Genomic DNA, 22,596 nt, shown 5'->3' with positions numbered 1-22,596 from the left:
ACAAGCTACGAAGATCTCTGCACTTATTGAACCGATAAAATGTGTTCAACATAATTGGCAATAAATTATTGTCATTGATTAAAACTACTTACTTCTAACTATTTACCCGGGTCACTAAAGGTTTTAATGTAATTTTATACTGTCCGGATATCTTATCCATGACCTTCCTGTTCGTACTCTGAAAATAATTATTTAAATTTTGACCTAAAGTATGTGACCAAATAAAATGCTGTAAAGGTTTATCTACGACTAGGTTTTGCCCGCGGCTTCGCTCACGTTAATTTAAATTTTTCTAATCCGAAACAAAGAAGAAAGAACAGTTAAAATCGTCAAAAATAATCTGCAGAGGTTTTGTTACCGTTTAAATGATAAAGAATAATGCTGCAACATGCCAAAGGGTATATTTTCACACAAATCACAATCATGCAGTTCTAAAAACCTACTAACGCCATCTGTTGATCCAGTTTACAACTAAACATAAGCAAGCATATATTTTCGTCGCTCTCGTATTTCTTACTTTAAAAATGATTAATTCTTACTAATATTATAAATGCGAAAGTGTTTTTGTATAGAGCAACGGATCAACGCAATTTTTTGCATGGGCAGAGTTAGTAGAGTGACATTTATGCTTCTTTCTATACCGATTATTTCAGCCCGATCGGTCCAGTGGTAAGAGCTGAACGTCGATGGATCAGTCAGTCACCTTTGCTCTTTATATATATAAATAAATGAAATCCAAAATACCAAGTTTTATTAACATTACTTAAAAATCAGAAACTTTCGTAAAAGTTTTCATCCCCTATTCGATGTCTTTGGGGGTGGAATTTTAAATCAAAACCCTACAGTCAAAGATTCATGTATGTAACTTGAAAAATAAATTGTTAAATTAAGTATTTTATATAAACTTTATCCCCCATTTAACCCTCTCAGGGTTGGAATTTTCAAAAACCCAATGAAATACAATAAAATATTTAAATATACTTATACATAGTCTATGTAACTTCGCCATAAATTTGGTTCAAGAATTAGAAAAGTTGAGTCTTTAAAGATATGATAAAATTTACATGAGATAATAAATAAAACATCATTTAGGCCCGCCATAGCGCAGCGGCGACAAAGGTCTATGCTCTCTACAACAATACAAAACCCACAATCCTACGCGAGAAAAGACTTGTGCCTAACAGTGGAACGTTATTAATAGGCTGAGGTTGATGAAATTCTTTCTTATAGCAATTTAACTATCGATAGATATGTGAAATTTATTTTCTAAACAACAACAAGAATTCACTGTGCACCCATTAGTGGATTAAGCCGATAGGTGCACGGTTTGTTTGCCTGTTTGTCTTTACCCGACGTCCTTTTGTCTTTCCCAGACCCTAGCACGTCTTTTGCGATCGCGATAAACGTTAACAATCTGCTTTCTAACATAAAGCGATTTGCATGCATATTAACGCACAGGGCAAGTTCGAAAGGGGATACAAAGATACAAAGATACCCACTAGTCTTACGTATCACTTATGCGTAGTCGATTTTGAGATATATGAGTATAATTTCAAACGTTGCAAAAATAATAATTATCACTTTTGAAATAAAAGTATCCTAAAAAAATGACAACCCTGACTAACTGCAACTGCACGTTTACACTAAACCTAGGACACGCTTAAATCGGAAGCCTAATGATTTGGGTGATGCGTGACGAAAATAAATTGTAACCAACTGATGACTAACGATGTTAGGCGCCATTTAAAGTTACGATACCGAATCGGCGGCGCGTTAATCATAATTCATAAGCAAGTAAGGTGAAATGAGTTGCTTAGTGAAAATCGATAGGAATGAAAGTTATTCGATAGGAATCTTATTTTATTAGGCGCTACTTATTCATTTAGTATTAGTACTAAGGCATTGCCTTGTTTGTCAAAACGGGCAGGGCATTTGTATTATTGTTCAATAAACAGCTTTCCATTTGCAAGCTAGTTCAAAATTTAAAAAAAACCTTTAATAAGTTACCTCTTTATTTGCCATGTTTCAAAGTAAAAGGTTATTCCACTTTTAAATTACACGACAGTTATGAGTTTACTAGGTAATTTATTTACTCGCTAAACCACGACAATATTGCCGTCCGCTGCTCGCATGTATTTGTCTAGTAGGTACAGCTATTTCGATATTTCTCCTAGAAGGTTGTTAAATAATGCTCATATTTCCATGTTTTTTTTACAGAAATCCGCTGTTCTGAACCAATAGTAGCTGAAAACAGTATTGTATCAGTAACGGGAAACGATCGCATGCACGGTCGCACACTGATACGAACATCTGCAAGCACAAATAGCGGAAATACATACCGCATCGGCGCCCTTGTAAAGTATCGATGTGAACGAGGGTACAAGGTGATAGGCGAGAGCCTCTCTACATGCGAGGATAACGGCCAATGGAGCGGGGTTACGCCGAAGTGCCAATGTAAGTTTAAATTATTCATAATAATAGGATATTCCTTTTTAATTACTAAGTTACATAAGTTTGCGATCAGTCTAGCCCTGCGATGACCAACCCGCCTGCCCAGCGTGGTCATTACCGGGCAAATCTTTGTATGAATGGAGAAAAGAAAGCCACAGCCCCTAGTCCCCGGCAGCCCCGCTATTCCTGGCTCTGGCAGCGGTTATGGTAACGGCGGGGCAAGGGGTGTCAAGAATCTCCGGAAGAGATTCCGCTGCCAAACCCGACGACTGGACCTGGCAACGTATAACGCACGCACGTTGAGGACCGATGAGAAGTTAGTCGAGCTGGAAGAAGCAGTGAGCAAGTTGCGCTGGAGTATCATGGGTTTATCTGAAATCCGTAGAGAGGGGGAGGACACGATAATCCTAAAATCCGGCAACTTGTTCTACTACCGGGAGGGCGAACAACAGCCCCAAGGTGGTGTCGGATTCATCGTCCACAAATCCCTTGTCAACAACATTGTTCGAGTCGAAAGCGTGTCGAGCAGGGTAGCGTACCTTGTACTCAGAATAACCAAACGGTATTCCCTGAAGGTTATACAGGTCTACGAACCCACAACTGCGCACTCCGACGAGGAAGTAGAGGCATTGTATAAGGATATTTCGAAAGCCATACATGCCTCGAAAACCTACTACAGTGTTGTGATGGGGGATTTAAACGCGAGGCTGGGCAAGCGAAGCGGTGCAGAGCTGACAGTGGGGCAATTTGGATATGGGCAACGGAACGAACGGGGCCAAATGCTGGCCGACTTTATGGAGAAGGAGGGCCTCTTTATGATGAACTCCTTTTTCGAAAAGCGGCCGCACAGGAAATGGACCTGGCTGAGCCCCGATGGTTCGACGAGAAATGAGATCGACTTTATCATGTCGACCAAACGGCATATATTCAATGATGTCTCTGTGATCAACAGGGTGAAAACCGGGAGCGATCACCGTATGGTAAGAGGCACATTGAATATAAATGTAAAGCTGGAAAGGGTCAGACTGGTAAAGTCTACGCTCCGGCCTACTCGTGCTCATATCCAAAACCCCGAGAGCTTTCAACTGGAGCTGCAAAACCGGTTTGATTGCCTGGACTGCGATTCTGTGGACGATCTTAACAACAGGCTTGTGGAAACTGTCCATACGGTTGGGTCCAAGTTCTTTAAGACCCACCGTAAACATAGAACCAAAAAGTTCTCAGCCCATACACTCGGGCTTATGGAGAAGAGACAAGAAATGAGACTACAGTCTTCAAAAGATGCGTCTGAATATCGGCGTATTAATAGACAGATCTCGAAGTTGCAGACGAAAGACTTGCGACACTTTAACACTGAGAAAATTAAAGTCGCCATTGAGCGCAACAAAGGCTCGAAAGTGTTCGCAAGAGATCTGTCTATCGGACAGAGCCTGTTGACTCGCCTGAAGACTGACAATGGTAGTCTCATATCTTCTAAACCAGAGATCCTGAGTGAGGTTGAGAAATTCTATGGACAGTTATACACCTCAACACAAAAGCCTGTTGAAAGTTTGGCTAAAGACCCTAGAGCCAAATTGACCCGACACTTCACTGAAGATATCCCGGACGTCAGCCTTTACGAGATTAGTATGGCTCTCAAACAACTTAAGAACAACAAGGCACCGGGTGATGACGGAATCACAGCAGAACTCCTGAAAGCGGGTGGAAAACCGATACTTAAAGTCCTTCAGCGGTTGTTCAATTCCGTCATTCATCAAGGCACAACGCCAGAGGCATGGCACAGGAGCGTGGTTGTTCTGTTCTTCAAAAAAGGTGATAATACCTTGCTGAAGAACTACAGACCTATCTCGCTGTTGAGCCATGTCTACAAGTTGTTCTCAAGAGTCATTACGAATCGTCTCGCGAATAGGTTCGACGACTTCCAGCCTCCTGAACAAGCCGGTTTCCGAAAGGGCTTCAGTACCATAGACCACATACATACGCTGCGGCAGGTTATACAGAAGACTCAAGAGTATAACCGGCCACTTTGCTTAGCGTTTGTGGACTATGAGAAAGCCTTTGATTCGGTGGAAACCTGGGCTGTGTTAAGGTCACTGCAGAGATGCCGAATTGACTACCGGTACATCGAAGTTTTGAAGTGTTTGTACAAAAACGCCACTATGTCAGTGTCCGTATACAGGACCAGACTACGAAACCGATCCAACTGCAGCGAGGAGTGCGACAGGGAGATGTTATCTCCCCGAAGCTGTTTACCGCTGCGTTGGAGGACGTTTTTAAGCTTCTGGATTGGAACGGGCTTGGCATCAACATTAACGGCGAGTACATCACTCAACTTCGGTTTGCCGACGATGTAGTCAAAATGGCAGAGACTCTAGAAGACCTTAATGCGATGCTCAATGACCTCAGCAGAGTTTCTCAACAGGTGGGCCTTCGTATGAACATGAGCAAGACGAAAATTATGTCTAACGCTCATGTTCCGCTCCACCCAATAATTGTTGTGAACTCTGCACTCGAAATTGTAGACGAGTATATATACCTAGGACACACGATCCAGTTAGGTAGGTCCAATTTCGAGAAAGAGGTAAACCGCCGAATCCAACTCGGATGGGCAGCGTTCGGGAAACTTCGTGACATATTCTCGTCCAAAATCCCCCAGTGCCTGAAGACTAAAGTCTTCGAACAGTGCGTGTTGCCAGTGATGACTTACGGATCAGAGACATGGTCGCTAACTATGGGCCTCATAAGAAGGCTCAGAGTCACTCAGCGGGCGATGGAGAGAGCTATGTTAGGAGTATCTCTACGTGATCAAATCAGAAATGAGGAGATCCGTAGAAGAACTAGAGTTACCGACATAGCTCAGCGAGTTGCGAAGCTGAAGTGGCAATGGGAAGGGCACATAGCTCGGAGAACCGATGGACGTTGGGGTCTTAAGGTGCTGGAATGGCGACCCCGCACCGGTAAACGCAGCGTAGGTCGGCCCCAAACGAGGTGGACAGATGACATCAGGCGAGTAGCTGGGAGCCGTTGGAGGCAAGCGGCCCAGGACCGTGCATTGTGGAACTCCCTACAAAAGACCTATGACCAGCAGTGGACGTCAATTGGTTGAGATGATGATGATGATGATGATAAGTTTAACAGAGTTGAACAATGATTAAGAATGATTAGGTGCAAACTGAAATGAAGTATCAACTGGGATATTAATAACATAATAAGCGTAGCCTTATACATGAATACCCCCAATACTCAAATAGAATAGCCAAAAGAGCTAAAAGAGCCAAAATTATGCATACGTTACACAAACATAAATGAATTCAGCACTCAAGTCCAGGGGTAACGCAACATTAACACATTAAATTAAAAGCCATCAAAAGATTCACGAAAAACAGAAAATTATAATGTAAGCTGAAACACTTGAAACGTAGTGCTCGAGTTTTATGCATCACCGATTTTGTTAATCAAATGATATTAAATAGCTACTCAACATTATTTCCAATAAATTTTGAAGCGTGAATCGTAATAATTTTACAGTTGATTTCGCTATCCATAAACTTTAATCATGCAATAATATTCTTACACTTAGTACGAAATTGCATACCGTGTAAAAGTCTGCGAGATTCGTGTATCGAAACAGAGAACACAAGGAAATTTCACGTTTTAAATATCGAGTACATTTTAAATTAATATACCAGTGTCCCAAGCGTAAAATGCTAAATAAGAAAGAATCCTTAAGTATTTGGTACTGAATGTACGATTATAAAACAATGAGCTTTAGATCCATTTTTCATTGACGTTATTACTCGAAATCAGGAGCATTTGCAAATTGCAAGATGCGCTGCTAGTTCCTCGTACTAAGGATTCGAGGATTTCAATAATATTACTTAATTAATGTGAGATACGCCATACGTGATGCATGAATAATTACGTACATAGGTATATTGTGGCACAAGAGCATTAAATCCCTACTAATATTATAAATGTGAATGTAAGTTTGTTTGTTACGCTTTCACGCAAAAACTACTGAACCGATCTTCATGAAACTTTTTATACATATTCTTGAAGGTATTAGAAAGAATATAAGATAGTTTTTATCCCAACATTAAGCTCGGTTCCTTTAGGAGAGAGGCTGAAAGTGTTTAACGATTTAACACCATAACTCCGACAAATTATAACCGATTTAAATAATTATTTTTGTACTTTAGAGGTTATAATATGTGTTTAATTTTGCCCAAACTGTGGTTGGAGGTAAAGGACAGAACTCCTCAGCGGACAGCAGAAACCCCTCATTTAAGGCTTAGCTATACTGAATACTAAAATTTTTTTTAGAACTACAACTAAATTTAAAGCCACATCAAAAAACAAAATCAAACGCAGACGAAGCCGCGGGCAACAGCTAGTAATATATAATTTATTGTTATGTGATTCGAAGTAAAACCTACAGGTTCAAAAATGTATGTATAAAAATAAGCCTATATACGTGCCTGTAATAAGGGTGAACATGCCCCTTTTTAAATTAAATTTCAGTAAAATATGTAAAACCAAATAAATAAAAAAAAACTTTTTTTGTAATTTAAGCATACTATTTTGAAATAAACAAGAAACAAAAAAATACTGAAGTGAAATAAGTATGCGCTGTGCATTGTACGAGTAAGTGTCGTTTATATTGTAGAGGCAAACTGTTATTTTAAGATCTTTGTGACGTAAAAGTATGATGATGAAAAAAACATCTCACTGGTCCCCTACTTACTTTGTTTAAATAAGTAAAAGATAATCAGAGGAACATGAGCGAAAATAGCAATTCCTCTTTGTACCTATGTGTCCCGATATATCAAACTTGATAATATTAAAAAATAATGATACAACAGTTTTAAATATTATCTTAATATATATAAATCTCCTGTCACGATGTTTGTCCGCGATGGACTCCTAAACTACTTAACCGATTTTGAATTAAATGGGCACACCGTGAGCAGTCTGGTCCAACTTAAGAGATAGGATAGCTTAGATCTTTAATTATAGTCGCAATTTTATTTTATTGCAAATTATTTGTCTATAATTAATTGACAGTCACATGTTATATATATATGTATATATATATATAAATCTCCTGTCACGATGTTTGTCCGCGATGGACTCCTAAACTACTGAACCGATTTTAAATTAAATTGGCACACCGTGGGCAGTCTGGTCCAACTTAAGAGATAGGATAGCTTAGATCTTTAAGTAAAGTCACAATTTTATTTTATTGCAAATTATTTGTCTATAATTAATTGACAGTCACATGTTATATATATATGTATATATATACTACTATAATCATTTAAGGCTTAGCGATACTGAATACTTTAAAGTCGCGGGCAACAGCTAGTTATATTATATATTATAAACACTCAAATAATACATAACCAATAATGCAGTTAATATTGCTATCATTTTCGCCTGGATTAATATCATTATATGATAATTGTCTTAAGTCAAGCGTATACGATACGCGGTTAATGGATGGGCGAACCTAGCAATATACCTATAGGTAACTAATCAGAGGAGACCAGGGAAATATAGGTACGCCACAGAAGGAAAATCTGACTTATTAATCTATATTTAGTATTTTGTCTTTTGCTTCCGGAAAAAATAATGTATACCACCCATTCATTTGGTAAAAAAAAACTCATTGCAAATTTCCTCTTCTTTCAGAATCTTTTTTTGAAATTTCTTAAATATTAACAGTTTATTAAATATTAGCAAAAAACGAAATGCCATTTTCTTTTCATCTTTAATTGTTTATAACTTTTGCATTTTTTTATGTGCTAATACACGCTTTTGGCACATTTTTCTAGACGTCATTCCGGATCCAATGAGCTATCGCACATAATTTTAAGAGCAGTGTCTCTATTTTGTACCATTTTCAACTTGTCGACTAGACTATATGACAAACTAGCTGTCCCGGCGAACTTCGTACCGCGGATCAGTTTTTTTTTTATGAATGTTATATTTTAATACTTAATATCCTATTCCGGTCTAAGAGAAATCCAAAAATCAAATATCATAAAAATTGGTCAAGCCGTTCTTGAGTTATAAATGGTGTAAGTAGCACAACTTTCTTTTATATATATAGATAGGTGGGATTCCCTTTGGCATTAGGTACCCCAGTCATTTATTTAGATATTCTCCTTATTATTCTGAAAACACAGTTATACTAGGTTGCTTTAAGTACTTACATTGTGTCCCTAGATACAGATATACTAAGATTGTACAAAAAAAGTAAAGTCTCCCGTAAAACAAACACATACATCTACTGTGTTCCTCTGGATGTACTATTCCAAAGCAAAAAATAATGTAACGTGATACAGCAAAAGCAGCGTGGTTCCCATTACCCGCCGGCTCTGATTCCACCGTATTATATAATATCCAAATTTTTATGTTGTATCCTACGTTTATCTCGTAAAATATTGTTCAAATTAACATTTTAAAGATAAAGGCGAGTGCCCAATGACATCTCTTGTGTATTTTACAAGGCAATTTGTTTATAAACAAGGGCGTATGCTGATTATCAGGGATTCATGATAAGGAAGAACTTTTAGTTTTAGAGAAATAGCTGTACAACATTTTAAAGACGAAGTCAAATATTGCTTTATTAAAATAGGCCCATATTTTACCATATACCTACATTTGATTGCATTCAAACGTTGCAGTAATAGCTGCTCTTATGACCACAGCTGTGTTTACATATTTAAGTGCAAAATATGATTTTATGGATTATCTAGTATGGTCTCAGAATTTAAATCCGAGATATATCTAGGTCTTTGTTTTCAAACAAAATTCACATACCTACACGATCACACCACACAAGTGGCACTTGTAAACGCAATGCCATTATAATTAGAAAGGTTTGGCAACTTCATTTTTGGGTTCGTATTGTATCGTATACTAAAATTTAACTCATAAGTAGTAGTAATAGTATATTAATTTCCCTTAATCAATTAGGTACTAGTGTGAGGAATGAATTAACTAGGTGATTTTTTATAAGTTGTATGAAATAGAAAAACAATACTCGTTCGTAGCTAAGTTATATTGCTGTGACGTAAATTATGACACCTCTTCCTCTACCACAACCATCTTCTTCTTTCCCTGGGCTTGTCTCCGTACTTTGTCGGCCGGAAACTTCCGTTGTACGTAGTGCCACTGGTAAGGCTCCCCGCTGGGTAACTCCAGCCAGCCGAGCTCACTCCAGAAGCTTAGCAGGCCGCCCAGGTCGCCAAGTACCACCACAATATACGTAAAGATTAATCTTACTCGTTGCACTGAAAAGCATGATCGGAAAATAAAATATCAGGCCGCTCCGTTTGATTGCATTTCGTGCTTCTACGCATTTAGGTCGTATCAAATAGAAAGAAAGAAAGACAACTCTTGTTTACGTTTATGTTGTGTTAATGTTTACTTTGTTTACGTTTATGTGGCATCGTTGCACGGAACTACGGAACTTTTCCATTAGTAAGGCTAGTATTGTTTTTATATTCCACTACAAGTTATGCAGTCTAAAATGGAAAGTACATATATTTAGGGCCTCACTTAAAAACGTTATACCTATAGCTTTAGTACAGCGCCAATTGGCGCAGTGACCCTACATTCTGAATCCAAGGCTGTGGTTTCGATTCCCACAACTGGAAAATGTTCGTGTTATGAGCTTAAATGTTTTTCAGTTTCTGGGTGTTCATCTGTATATTATAATTATATATGTATAATATTCATCAGTTATCTTAGTATCCATAACACAGGCTACGCATTTTTTTAGGGCTTGGCGGTGATGTGTGTATTGTATTGTCTTAGTATATTTATTTATTTTTTCAATATATTTCCTATCTTATATAGTAGGTACCCTATATTATTGCTTATAATAAATGGGCTATAGTGATTAGTTACACATTGTCTTCTCTATACCTGTCACCACTAATTTGGTATTCGAATGAAGACCAACACTAAAATGGGGTAAATGTATCAAAAGACTTAGCGGGCGATGGAGAGAGCTATGCTCGAAGCATCTGTACGTGGTCAAAACAGGCATAAAGAGATTTGCATTTTAATGGACCAGAGCTACCGACATAGCTCAACTAGTCGCGAAGCTTAAGTGGTAGTGGGCGGAGCACACAGCTCGGTGAACCGATGGGCGTAAATGTTGGGGTCCCAAAGTGCTGGAATGGCGACCTCCCACCGGTAAACGCTGCGTTAGTAGACCCCCGACGGACAGATAACAAACGAGTCGCAGGTAGCCACTAGACCCAAGCGGCACAAGACCGTCGTCAAGAGCAGCGGACGTCCATTGGTTTATATGTTGATGATGAAATACAGCAATAACAAGCTTTTAGGACATATTAATGCTAATAACTATATGTTTCCAGACGTGGACTGTGGTAATCCAGGGCGCTTACAGAACGGCAAGGTAACGCTTGCTACGAATGCCACGTATTATGGCGCCGCGGCCCTCTATGAGTGCGACGACCACTGGCAGCTGGACGGTGTGTCGCGGCGTCTGTGCCAGGACAATGGCACGTGGAGCTCAGAGGCACCAGTTTGTAAAGGTAATTTTTGTATTTCGAAGTCTCTATTACAGGTCGTACTTATAGTCATAGATTTTCAGTAGTTGTGGAGCTTTTTGCGACAAAGCTCGCAGAGGAAGTACTACCACCACGCTTATTTCTGCCGCTTAGCAGCATTGTGTTCCGCTTCCGGGCGTGGTTGCAAGTGTAATTACAGAAACAGGCTTTTCACCTACGCCTCAGGTTGATGGACACAGGGCAACACTTTGCAGGTTTTTTTGTGTTTTCCATCAATTATTAAATGTAAAAATAGTAGGTATGTACATAATATCTTTGCCATTATAAAAGCAAAAGGTTATTGGTTCTTTCATTACTTATGTTCTGCCCACGACTGAACCATTTGGTGACATTTGGCACAGAGATAGCTCTTATCGAGAGACATTTTATCTCAAAAATGCATTCGTAAACGGTTTCTAAATAATGTTTATTTATTTATTTAAACTCTTTATTTGTACACCACTACTCAGTTAGGAACATAAAGGACGAATAGAGAGAAACACAAAGATTGGAGTAGAATACAAAAGGCGGCAGGATCGCTTAAAAGCGATCTCTGCCAAGCAACCTAATATATACTTTGACCTCGGACATCAAATGGTTCCCACCGGTTTTTTTTTAAACCGAAACAAAAGCCTGATTTGCGAGCAGCAGCTTGTACGTGTTAGTTGATAGGTATTATTCTAATGAAGTCGATAAAGATAATAAATCAACAGTTGTAAAATAATTGAAACATTTTGAAGTGGATACGAGTACGCGTGGTGTGGTTATTCTTTTTTATTATATTTTTATAAATGTTAATACTTATATATGTGCGAACGCTGCTTTATTACTTTTAAAGTTAATCTCGTGGAAAGTGGATATTTAAAGGCATATTGGTTTTTGCGCGGATGAGAAAAAAATTAAAACATGAAACGTGAAATACTGAAATATGAATGATACTCCAGCGAGCTTGAAGGCTGAGCTTGAGTTTAATATTAATATATTACCTCAAGCTTACGAGCAAATTAAAATACTTACCTATCTACCAACCAAGTTTCGTATAGGTTTAGTTTTGATATTTTTGTTCGAACTAGATATAGATGTAACATATCTGTTCTGTTTGTAACATCTTTTTAAGTTCTAGTTATTTTGAAAAACAAATAAAGGTGATGAATTTATTTATTTCCATCTGGCTTTAGAATTCATCAGGAATATGATATAAATTTGTGGTTCAGGGTACGATTTCCGGCTCGTCAGAGTTTCAGTGCACTCCACATGCCGGCGATAACATCGTGAGCCAGATCAAGATCCTTACGTTTATTTCTCTCATGAAATTTTTATAGTTATTATTGAGTATTGAGTGGTGGTAAATGGAAAACGATCGCATATAAACAGAGCAACAATTCATAGGGCATGCAAGGAGATGTCCTCCAACATGCCGCTCTGTGTCATGTGCCTGTAATTACACCAGCAACAATGCCCTTCAGACCGGAACCTAGCTTTGCAACAATACGGCTCAGCGGCAGAAATAAGCATGGCGATAGTAATACTTCCCCGGAAGAGGTTCGTCACAAAAAGCTCCAGTACTAAGTACAAAATAAGATTTATAGTATACTAGCTATAGCCCGCGACTTCGTCTGCGTTTTTTTTTATTTTTTGATGCACATGTACATTAAATTTAGGTGTAGTTGTACTGAAATTCTTAAGTTGTGTATTATCATAAAAAACTATTCGCATAAACAATATCTGAGAAGAACTGTCTGACTAGTCTCAGCTCCTCCTATCCCTTACAAAAAATATTAATCGTTATAGGACGAATTTAAATCGCATTGTTAGTTGATTTATATGCTAAAGGTTAACGAAGAACATTTCTAACTAGTGTTGCCCAAATTCAGTCTTGGTCTTGCAGTCTTGGTCTTGTTCTTGCGTTTTTGCAAGACCAAGACCAAGAACAAGACCGCGTATTTTTAGCAAGACCAAGACCAAGACTGACCGTGCAAGACTTGAGCAAGAACAAGACATAGCCTGCAAGACTCTTGCGTCTTGCAGCTAGGACTTAGCGCTATTTCACGGAGTAGTTAGGTGTAACAGTTCGGTGTATAGGTAGGTAGGTACGCTTAGGAATTCTATGAGACGCAAAAAACTATATCAAAGAATATGAAAAACTGGACCTATGCGCATTACGACTAATACCATAAACATAGCGAATAAAAAAATATCTATTAAAATCAAACTGAGTGCATGCATAGTTATGTTTTAACCATCGGCACTTTGATAATGCGGCATCAAAGGTTTTGTACTTACTTCTCAAAGAAATTTGCCGCTTTTCGGAAGTACATGGTTATGATACACGCGCCGGCGGCTTCTTTTGAAATCTAAAACAATCGTTGCCGCCGCGCCGAAATCATAACATTTGACACTATTCATGCAAAATAATTTCGAATTTTAAGAGTACCTACAGGTGTTCCAAAGAATAAATAAGTTTCAGAGTGCTTAGAATGAAAATGAATACATTATACTGATCACGCAAGTAGTATTATGATTAGGATAAAATGGTGAGGATAGGTAGTAGATGTCATAATAATTCATTCTAGTAAGTAATTATAATATTGATTACTTATATGGTTTTAAACTAATTACTTAGGTACTATTATTGTACATTTAGTCATTATATTTCTTAAGTTTTTACAAGTTGTTTTAGCAAATGTAAGCTTATAAATCATAAATGTTTATTAAGAAACAGTTACTTCCATGGAAAACGACATATAGGTCAGTTGATTTTTCGAATTTCTTATCAAATCTTCAGTTATTTATTAATCTGCTTGATCTTTACTATGGCTATGTTAATTCAAGCTCACAATGTTCCAATTCTAATACGTTTTTCTAAGATTTAAAGTAAACTTTAATAAATAGTAATAGACTAATAGGTAATTGCAAGACTTGCAAGACTCTTGCTGCAAGACCAAGACCAAGACCAAGACTGGGAGCGCAAGACCAAGACCAAGACCAAGACCAGGTGTATTGGCGCAAGACCAAGACCAAGACTGGCTAAGTCTCGTCTTGTTCTTGCATTTGGGCAACACTATTTCTAACATATTTTATATAGTCCTTGTGTAAAATCGTCAAACTTTTTCATTTCCTCTCCCAAAGGAACTGAGCTTAATTTCGGGATAAAAAGTATCCTATATTCTATTACCTCCAAGAATATGTTTCCAAAGTTTCAGGATGATCGCTTCAGTAGTTTTTGCGTGAAAGCGTAACAAACAAACTTACATTCACATTTATAATATTAGCAGGATAGGATAGGATAGGGATAGGGATAAGGATTGTCTGACTGAGAATGATGATGATTAAATTGCTTCCAGAAATCACTTGCACGGATCCATCTATACAAATTAAGGGCAGTCTTGGATTGCTTGTCGCAACATCGACTCTCGGTATTGGTGGCGAAGCTCATTACCGCTGCGACCGCGGTTATAGCCTGAAGGGAAACCAGACCAGAACGTGTATGCCTAGAGGCTTGTGGGCCGGGACTCCACCAGTGTGTATACGTAAGTCATATAAAGCTGTATTTTTTGCACATGTCGTATATTGTAAACAATCTTTTCATTACTCTTTAGTGTAATCAAAAATATATTCAAATCTTATGAAGAGAGAAAAACTCCAATTTTGATAAAAAAAAAACCTAAAATAATAGTGGATTATTCAACAAGGGGTGTCTTAAATGTCATGTCTGTCAAGAAAAACGTAAGACACGTTACGGACGCCGCAATAAACCCCGAGCAAACGAGGAATTTTAGAGTAACTGCCGAGTTTAGCGAGGGTGTTGCATCTAGAATCCTGACTAACGAGATTTAGGGGCACCCAAAACCAACGCAGCTAACCCTGAATTAAATACCTTACTTTTCACACCTCGCGAGGCAATAAAATCAAGTTTTGGCTGGATTATTTTACAATCCATATATACTCTATAATTCACGCTTTGGTTATTGACAGGGTCGCCATAATACGTTAGAGCGAGATAGCAATATTGGAATAAACAGATTATATTCAGATGCGCCGTGCGCGATGTTCTTATTCAAATCACAAAAGTCCCTAGGGGCTCCAGTGTAACATTACTTAGACGTTAAGCCTATAGGATGTCTTAACGTACTTGACCTTTCAATGCCATTATGAAATAAGCCATTGTCGAGTGAGTGCTGTGAATAATAAATTTTCAAAAATACATATCCATATCTGTGTTTTTAATATTTTTACGAGTTGATATTAACTTGTAACAGCACTAAATTAATTCAACAATAAATTCTGCATATTACTAAAACAAAAATATTTGGCAATTGATATAATTATAATCGTAACTTATCAATATCCAGTTTATTTTTTTGCAATAAACATTATAAAATACAAATTCGACTTGATGCTCCATATCATGTCACCATCAAATCAAATTGGGACTGACTCGTCTTCTCGCCTTTTTCGCCATTATTATAATTCAATCAGAAGGACTTTAACTAGGTATTTGAATATAATTCAAAGTTTTAATCCATCGCAACGTAAACATAAACATAAGCATAGACCCACTGACGTATTTTTTATTAGGCCAGTCTATTGACCATGTAACCACCTTAACTTTGACAGACAGCGGCGTCCATTACGAATACCTTCCTAAATTTGGTTGGTTTATCTCACGGCGAAAACGGGCTACCAACTTAAACAAAATATTTTACCGTATTCACGGTGATTAAAGGTGTATTGAATGGTAAGCTTCGATGGTACCACGCACTCACTGTCCTTCTTTGCTCGACGCGTTTGGTGTTGTGGATTTACGTGATGGTGAAGTAATTCGAATAATTAAATTAAATAAATATACTACGAAAATACACACATCGCCATCTAGCCCCAAAGTAAGCGTAGCTTGTGGACTAACTAAGATGACTGAGAAATATTATTATGTATAGGTAATATACATAATATAAATATAATACAATACCTATAATATAAATAGAAACACCCAGATACTGAAAAACATTCATGTTCATCACACAAATATTTTCCAGTTGTGGGACTAGAACCCACGGCCTCGGACTCCGAAAGCAGGGTCGCTGCCCACTGCACCAATCAGCCGTTTGACCGATTGTATGTAACTCACACTCGGCACTCTGCTAACGTTAATACTGCTGTTTTTATAATAAGAAGTGTGCTACTTTACCAAATCTCAGATATATTTAAAATTTTCAGCTATTGACTGCAAATCTCCAGGAACAATCGAGAATGGTCGGATAATCATATCGAACACATCAACTCTGTTTGGAAGTTCAATAGAGTATCATTGCTTGCCGCTATACCAGCGCGTTGGACCCTTCCTGCGCAAATGCTTAGACGACGGGAAGTGGTCAGGGGAAGAACCGAGATGTGAACTAGTTTCCAATGAGGCGGCAGAAAGTGGTGCTCTACCACTCAGTGTTGGCGTTGGATGCGGCGTTGTTCTATTCCTTTTAATGCTGTTAGGAGTCATTTATTTGAGACTGTGAGTATTAGTTTTACTATAAATATTGCTATATTATGTAAAATATTTACTATTTTTTTTCTTCGTACTTTAACGGCGATAATACTCTTAAATCTTTATGTTGCTAAAAATGCAAATACATATTTTGCAAGCACACTATGCCAGTCGATGCGTGGCGATCTATCACTGCCCGTAGTGAAAAAGTATTCGAATAGAAACTTTTTTAAATAATTCGTTTAAAAATCGGTGTTCTTTATTTTTGATATGATGATGTTCGATGACATTAAAAATCAAAACATAAAGTTACCGAACAGACCTTCCGCAGTGACCTTATAGTAACATATTGTGAGCTTTTAGTAATAACCTTTAGTAGCAGCTAACGATCTTAAAATAAATAATTCCGCAGTTGACAAGCTTGTGAAGTTGAATTTGAACTTGGAACGTTTTTTAAAATCGGAAAAAGAATATTTCATAGTTTATTGGAGGCTAGAAAGGGCACGGTTGGAAAAAAATAAGTTTGATGGATCGGTAATATTTGACGGAAATTACGTCAAGGAACGTGCTCGCCTCCAAGCTATTTCAAGTAAAACTTCGTTAGACTAGAAACGCTAGAGTGCGCGCCTCAAAGACGATATCCGTCAAGCGTCACAACTTAATCCGACGCAATTTGGCACCAAATGAATTAAAATTGAACTGAATAAATAAGTGTATTACACTTACGAACACGCAATAATTTTCCAGCAATGGGTATTATATTCCCTACAATTAACTTTCGCAGGCGAAAAGCAACACCGGTTAAAAATACGGAGAACATTGAGGGAGCGGAACGAAAGGAAGACCAAAACGCGGCTGTGATGAGCTACGCAACGCTTCATGATACAAACGGCAGGCATATTTATGATCACGTCAGTGACAATCTCTACGACTCACCGTACAGCGAGAGTTTAGCTGAAAATGCAGCGTACGGAAGAAGGAGTGATACAGATTCCGCTTACGAACCTGAGCCGACAGGCCCTAGCGCTGTGGTGACCATAAACGGGGTAGCAGTACGTTGATAAATAAACTTAAATGTTAAGAGTTAGCTATTGCCTCGTTATGATTAGAGCTGTTAATAAACTATTATGTGATGATGATGAAGACGATAACGGATTGATTAATCAGTGATATTAAACTGACCGTACAAGTAGTATATTTCGACACTTTAAATCAGAAAATCAATGTTAGGGTTGTATATATCAAGGCCATAGCAAGGAATACACACGCTATGCGCAAAATTTCCAGTCGCCCAAACCTACAGACTGCAACTTCTTGATGTTGTAGTCAGTAGGTTTGTGCGACTTGCTGTGTTGGATAGTGTTGTCAAAATCGTGCGTTTTAGCGATTCTACTTAGAGATGGCGGATTTAACGTCTGGAGATTCCAAGGCCTTACAAGATTGCTGCAACTGTAATCCGAATGTTGCGATTATCGTTACATAGAGCTTCTGAAATAAATCGCCGATCGCCGATACTGAAAGTATCTTTTGTGCTTTTTACACCTTATGACCCTTATACAACGAGCGCATATATATTATTTATGCATCACAATAGTTTAGATCGCATCTAGTGAAAATAGTTTCGCTCAATCAAATTTAAATGTGTCGCTCAATGTCTTGCCATTAATTGGCTTCATGAGCTATCACTGCCAAGATGTTTTTTTAATTTTTATCTTTGAATGGTTACCAATGTTAAATCAATACAATATGTTGGCCAAGCGCGCTTCAGATGAAAATTCCAGTAGACGGATTAACACGATGCAGAGTCATTTATTTTCTCGTTGTTTTGATTTTTGTAGTTGCTAATCAAATTGAGCTTGATATAATTTAAATGACCTCTCATTTTACTTAGTTATTGTTTAAAACACTTTGAAAATGAAATTCTATAAAAAAGAATATCTTTGGTATTTAAAGCTATTGACGAGTGTTTACAAATCCGAATCTGTTTTAGATATCACTTATTTATATCTATTTTTGTAACAGTAAAAACAAATCTACCGGTATTATAATTTTTACGAGATGTACACTTTTCAGTCCTTCCAAATAAAAAGTTTTGCTACAAAAGGTAAAACTGTAGAGGCAATATTTGACGAAAGTAATTTCAATTTTTTAAATTTAATCTATACTTTAAAATTGTTCGAAATATAAATATAGGTCACTCAGATATGCAGTGTAATCGTCGAGTTAAATAAAATCTTGATTGCGCGTAAAGCTTGTGATTGCGGATGTTTTTATTTTATGACTTGTGTTCTTAGAATTCGAAAACAAAATTTTCGGAGTGGTCACCAACTATTACTAGGTATTTTAACCAAAGATGTAAAAAGAGTTGGAAATTGTATGAAATATATTTATATTTATGCTAGATTATGATTGTGTATAGGTATTTCTTATTATTACGTACCTTCGATCGGCCTTTGAACCGATAATAAGTGGTATTTTATAAGAACAATTTATTTTAGAAACTATCATCAAAACGATGTTATTGTAATTTACTTACAGAACTTTACTTGTAGAAATAGTAAGTAAGAAAAAATACCCTTAAAACTTACACAAACTGTTTAACACTGCCAAACTTCGAACCTACTCAGTTCTTTTGTACCTCTTAACCGTTTCATGTCGTAGTAACAATACGGAGAAGTAGGAATAAACTAGCTGTGCTCTGTCGTATGCTCAACGTGTCTGTGCCGTAGTGTGATTTTTGACAATCTTCAAGAAAATATGAGTTTGTATGTTCAATGTAAAGTGAATTGTTAAAAAAATATGATATTGTTCAGAGAAGAGTGTATACTCTCGATGTCCCCTTTTCACTTAATCTGGATCTGATCCCATGGGATCCCACCATAGAAATCGAGGAAATTTTCGTTCAAGTTTTCGTTCGTCCTGCGAGCGACAATCACGAGACTTGCAGTAACGCGCGCTTATTGTGATTGGACGCAAGTTAAACGCCGCGGTTTTGCCTTGCGTTTAATGATGTGTGTGTGGAGTATAAGGATTGAAGAAATTATAAATCACACCATACAGATTCTCCTGCTTTTTGCGGAGTAAAGCAAATTAAGCTTAATTTGCATAGTGGACTATTAATTCTTAAAATTAGATACGTACAGGGTTAACTAAAAAATACCAGAAATCTCGGCCTTGTAGTTCCTTTCATTAAAAGTAACCATGTAACCAACCACTTCTTTTCTATGACCGTTCGAAAGTCAGTATTAATGATTTCATGCATGTGAAATTACAAATCTTAATATTTCTGTAAAGTAACATTACACTGTGATTAAACAACGTCGCGTGGTCGAGTCGTGGTTCGCGCGCTGTTGCCAATGTTACAAGAGAGCAGTAACAAGTAGAGTAAATATGTAAAATATTGAATAAGTATCTCCCATAAAAGGGAGTAAAAAAAAGATCGAAAACGAAAGTTGTTAGTTTTAATGTAAACAACTACAGGCCGAGAGCTTTGTGGTACTTTTTATTTAACCCTGTAGGATCGTTATACATTTACCATTTACTGACATATACACGCAACACATTCAATTTACGTTTACGAAATAAAAGTCCCAACAGAACATCATTACTTTCAACTCATCAAGCATGCTAATGATTGTTTTCTGAAATCATCATTCTACTCATTAACAGAAAACATGTAATTAAAACAATTCGCGACGTTGCACCACACATAATTACAAAGTGTTATGTGAACTATAACGGAGCTCGAATAAAGTAACAACATTTCACTTAATTTAATTCACTTTTCAACTGGATCCAAACCTTTTGATTGCTGTTGTTTATTTAAAAGCTATAAATTACTTTATGACGCTTTAAGGTCAGTACAGATGGCAAGCGCGCATAGAGCGTGCGGTCTATTTTTGCCTATAGTCCTTTTTCATTTTGATCTTACCTGTATATGTAGAAAATGGACTTGAACCATAGATTTACTTATACAACGTGTAAATGAACACCGAAATAATACTTCACAGGGTTTAGAGATACATTATGTCCGGTCTCTGAGACTTCTCTGTTCAACCGAAAACCTTTTGAGCAAACCACTGCCATAGTTTTTACTGAATGAAATCAGATACAGCTCTAACATCACGTGAAAATTTAAATCATGTGACTTTATTAGGCACGCGTCGCGTAGCTTAGGTGCGTGTCGGTAATATCTTCAATAACATAATGTCAATGTCATAAGTAAAATCTAATAACGTTTTGAATTCGTTCGAAAAAAAAAAACATGCTTCTTTTGATTTCATATTTTACTTATGCATCCTACAATAATTATTACCTCGTTGTATAACTGCGTATGGACGTATTCCAATCGATTTTTTTGATCAAATTAGTGTGTGTGTGTGTGTAAAAATGTTGTGAACGATGACTTAAAGGTTTATGGAGAAACATTTAAAGTTGGTGTCAGTGTAGCGATTATATAATATATGATGGATATATTTTATGAATCATACCTACACTTTTATCAAGGCTCGCTGAGTCACTTCATAGCTTAATCCTAAACCTTACAATATAAATCTACATTTTCAACATGCCTCAACGCGTCGATATAGAGCTCAACTGAACCGGGTACAGTTGGAAGTACCTTTGATCTCAAAGCACTCATTGAAGCGCTTTGGTATGTGTCCGGCGCTTTTGAATATGACGCACGCCCTTCGCAGCACCGGTCGAACGCGCTTTATATTCAAAAGCTCTTTAGGGCATGAAGTTTTTAAGCACGTGATTCCATTTTTACCGTGAATATAAACTATATTTTAGTTTCTCTTTTGTATACTATAAAAAATCATTTGTTAGTTTTATTTTGTAATTAGGTACTTAGTACACTACTTTTTTCTGTTTTTATCATACATCATCCTTAGTTTATAAAAAATCAAATGTTCATAACGACAACGTTCCCGTAATTTGGACAACGTTCTCGAATACGTTATAAACCTAAAATATTTTTTTTTTAAAGCGAACCTAATAGAATCACTTTGCTGTCCCACTTTCTGTATCCGCTTATTTGGCGCACATTTTCTAAAAAACGATGTGAGGTACTGTACAGCTGAATTCAATATCGAAGAAAATAAATATAATGAAATAAATCCTTTTTTTTAATGTTGTGTGTATTATCCATAAAGCGAGTTTATCAATTAAATCTCATATAATTCTGACTTCATAATTTAATTTTAAGTAGGGAGGTACATTATCTATCAACGAATACTTCTCAGCGAATACTAATATATACCTAATTCCTTTAGTTTCTTATAATTATATATGCGATGAAATAGCTATAAATTAAATAGTATACTTAGTCTATAAGTTACATTTTATGTAAATTAAAATTGATGGTACCTAAGTAAAGTCTTAGTTCGCCCAAACGCGTAAAATTATATAAAGCATGCATTTAAGACATGTGTACCTAATGAGTGCCGAGCAAAAGCTATATTAGAATAGGAATACAGGTAACAAAATATTTGTGATAAAAACTGACTTAGGGTAAACGTTATTAATTTTGATATTTAAATACTAAATATAACTACTTTGTTTTTTAATATTATAAACCAGGAAAACAGAAAATCTTTATACCTAGGTATAATTCAATGGAACTTATATTAACTTTTAAAATTGTTAAGGCAGTCTTAAATTTTTAATGAAGAATTCGACTTTTTGTCCATACAGCAATAGCCAAAAACTATAGTCACTTTATATCTGATGGCAACTTAACAATTTATTCAGACGTTTTAGTGGTCGGCCGTAAGTGATTTCATTTCTATTTCTTTCCATTTGATAAGACGCTTAGTCAAGTTAGATACGACCAAGAATCTTCTATATTTTATCTAAGTTTAAGTACCTATGTCGAAAATGCCTTAATAATAATAATAGAATAAATTGATATATATCTTTCAAGCCAATGATGAAGCAAAAAGAGGTAGATAATTTTCTGATGCAATTAGACTTGTTCCAGCAAGGACCTTTAAAAGTCAGCTAACCAGCCATTATCCACTGAAACTTATTTAGCTAAACGTGCCTTAGTATGATTTTTACACTTGAATCTCGTAC

The 22,596-nt window shown here is 36.8% G+C and overlaps 1 protein-coding gene across 1 annotated transcript in view; it reads left to right on the top strand.

Moving 5' to 3' along the window:
- LOC120636678 (CUB and sushi domain-containing protein 1) overlaps nt 1-18,289 on the top strand; it is a 123,700-nt gene extending 105,411 nt beyond the window's left edge. The window contains exons 14-18 of the mRNA XM_039908246.1: nt 2,218-2,454; nt 10,845-11,024; nt 14,384-14,569; nt 16,257-16,545; nt 17,303-18,289. Coding sequence (XP_039764180.1) covers nt 2,218-2,454; nt 10,845-11,024; nt 14,384-14,569; nt 16,257-16,545; nt 17,303-17,579 — 1,169 coding nt within the window. The 3' untranslated portion in view covers nt 17,580-18,289. The remainder of the gene's footprint in view (nt 1-2,217; nt 2,455-10,844; nt 11,025-14,383; nt 14,570-16,256; nt 16,546-17,302) is intronic.
- Nucleotides 18,290-22,596: the final 4,307 nt, after the last annotated feature.

Source organism: Pararge aegeria, chromosome Z (genome assembly GCF_905163445.1).
Source record: "Pararge aegeria chromosome Z, ilParAegt1.1, whole genome shotgun sequence".
NCBI classification, from domain to species: Eukaryota; Metazoa; Arthropoda; class Insecta; order Lepidoptera; family Nymphalidae; genus Pararge; species Pararge aegeria.
This window is presented reverse-complemented; position numbering and strand designations above follow the sequence as displayed.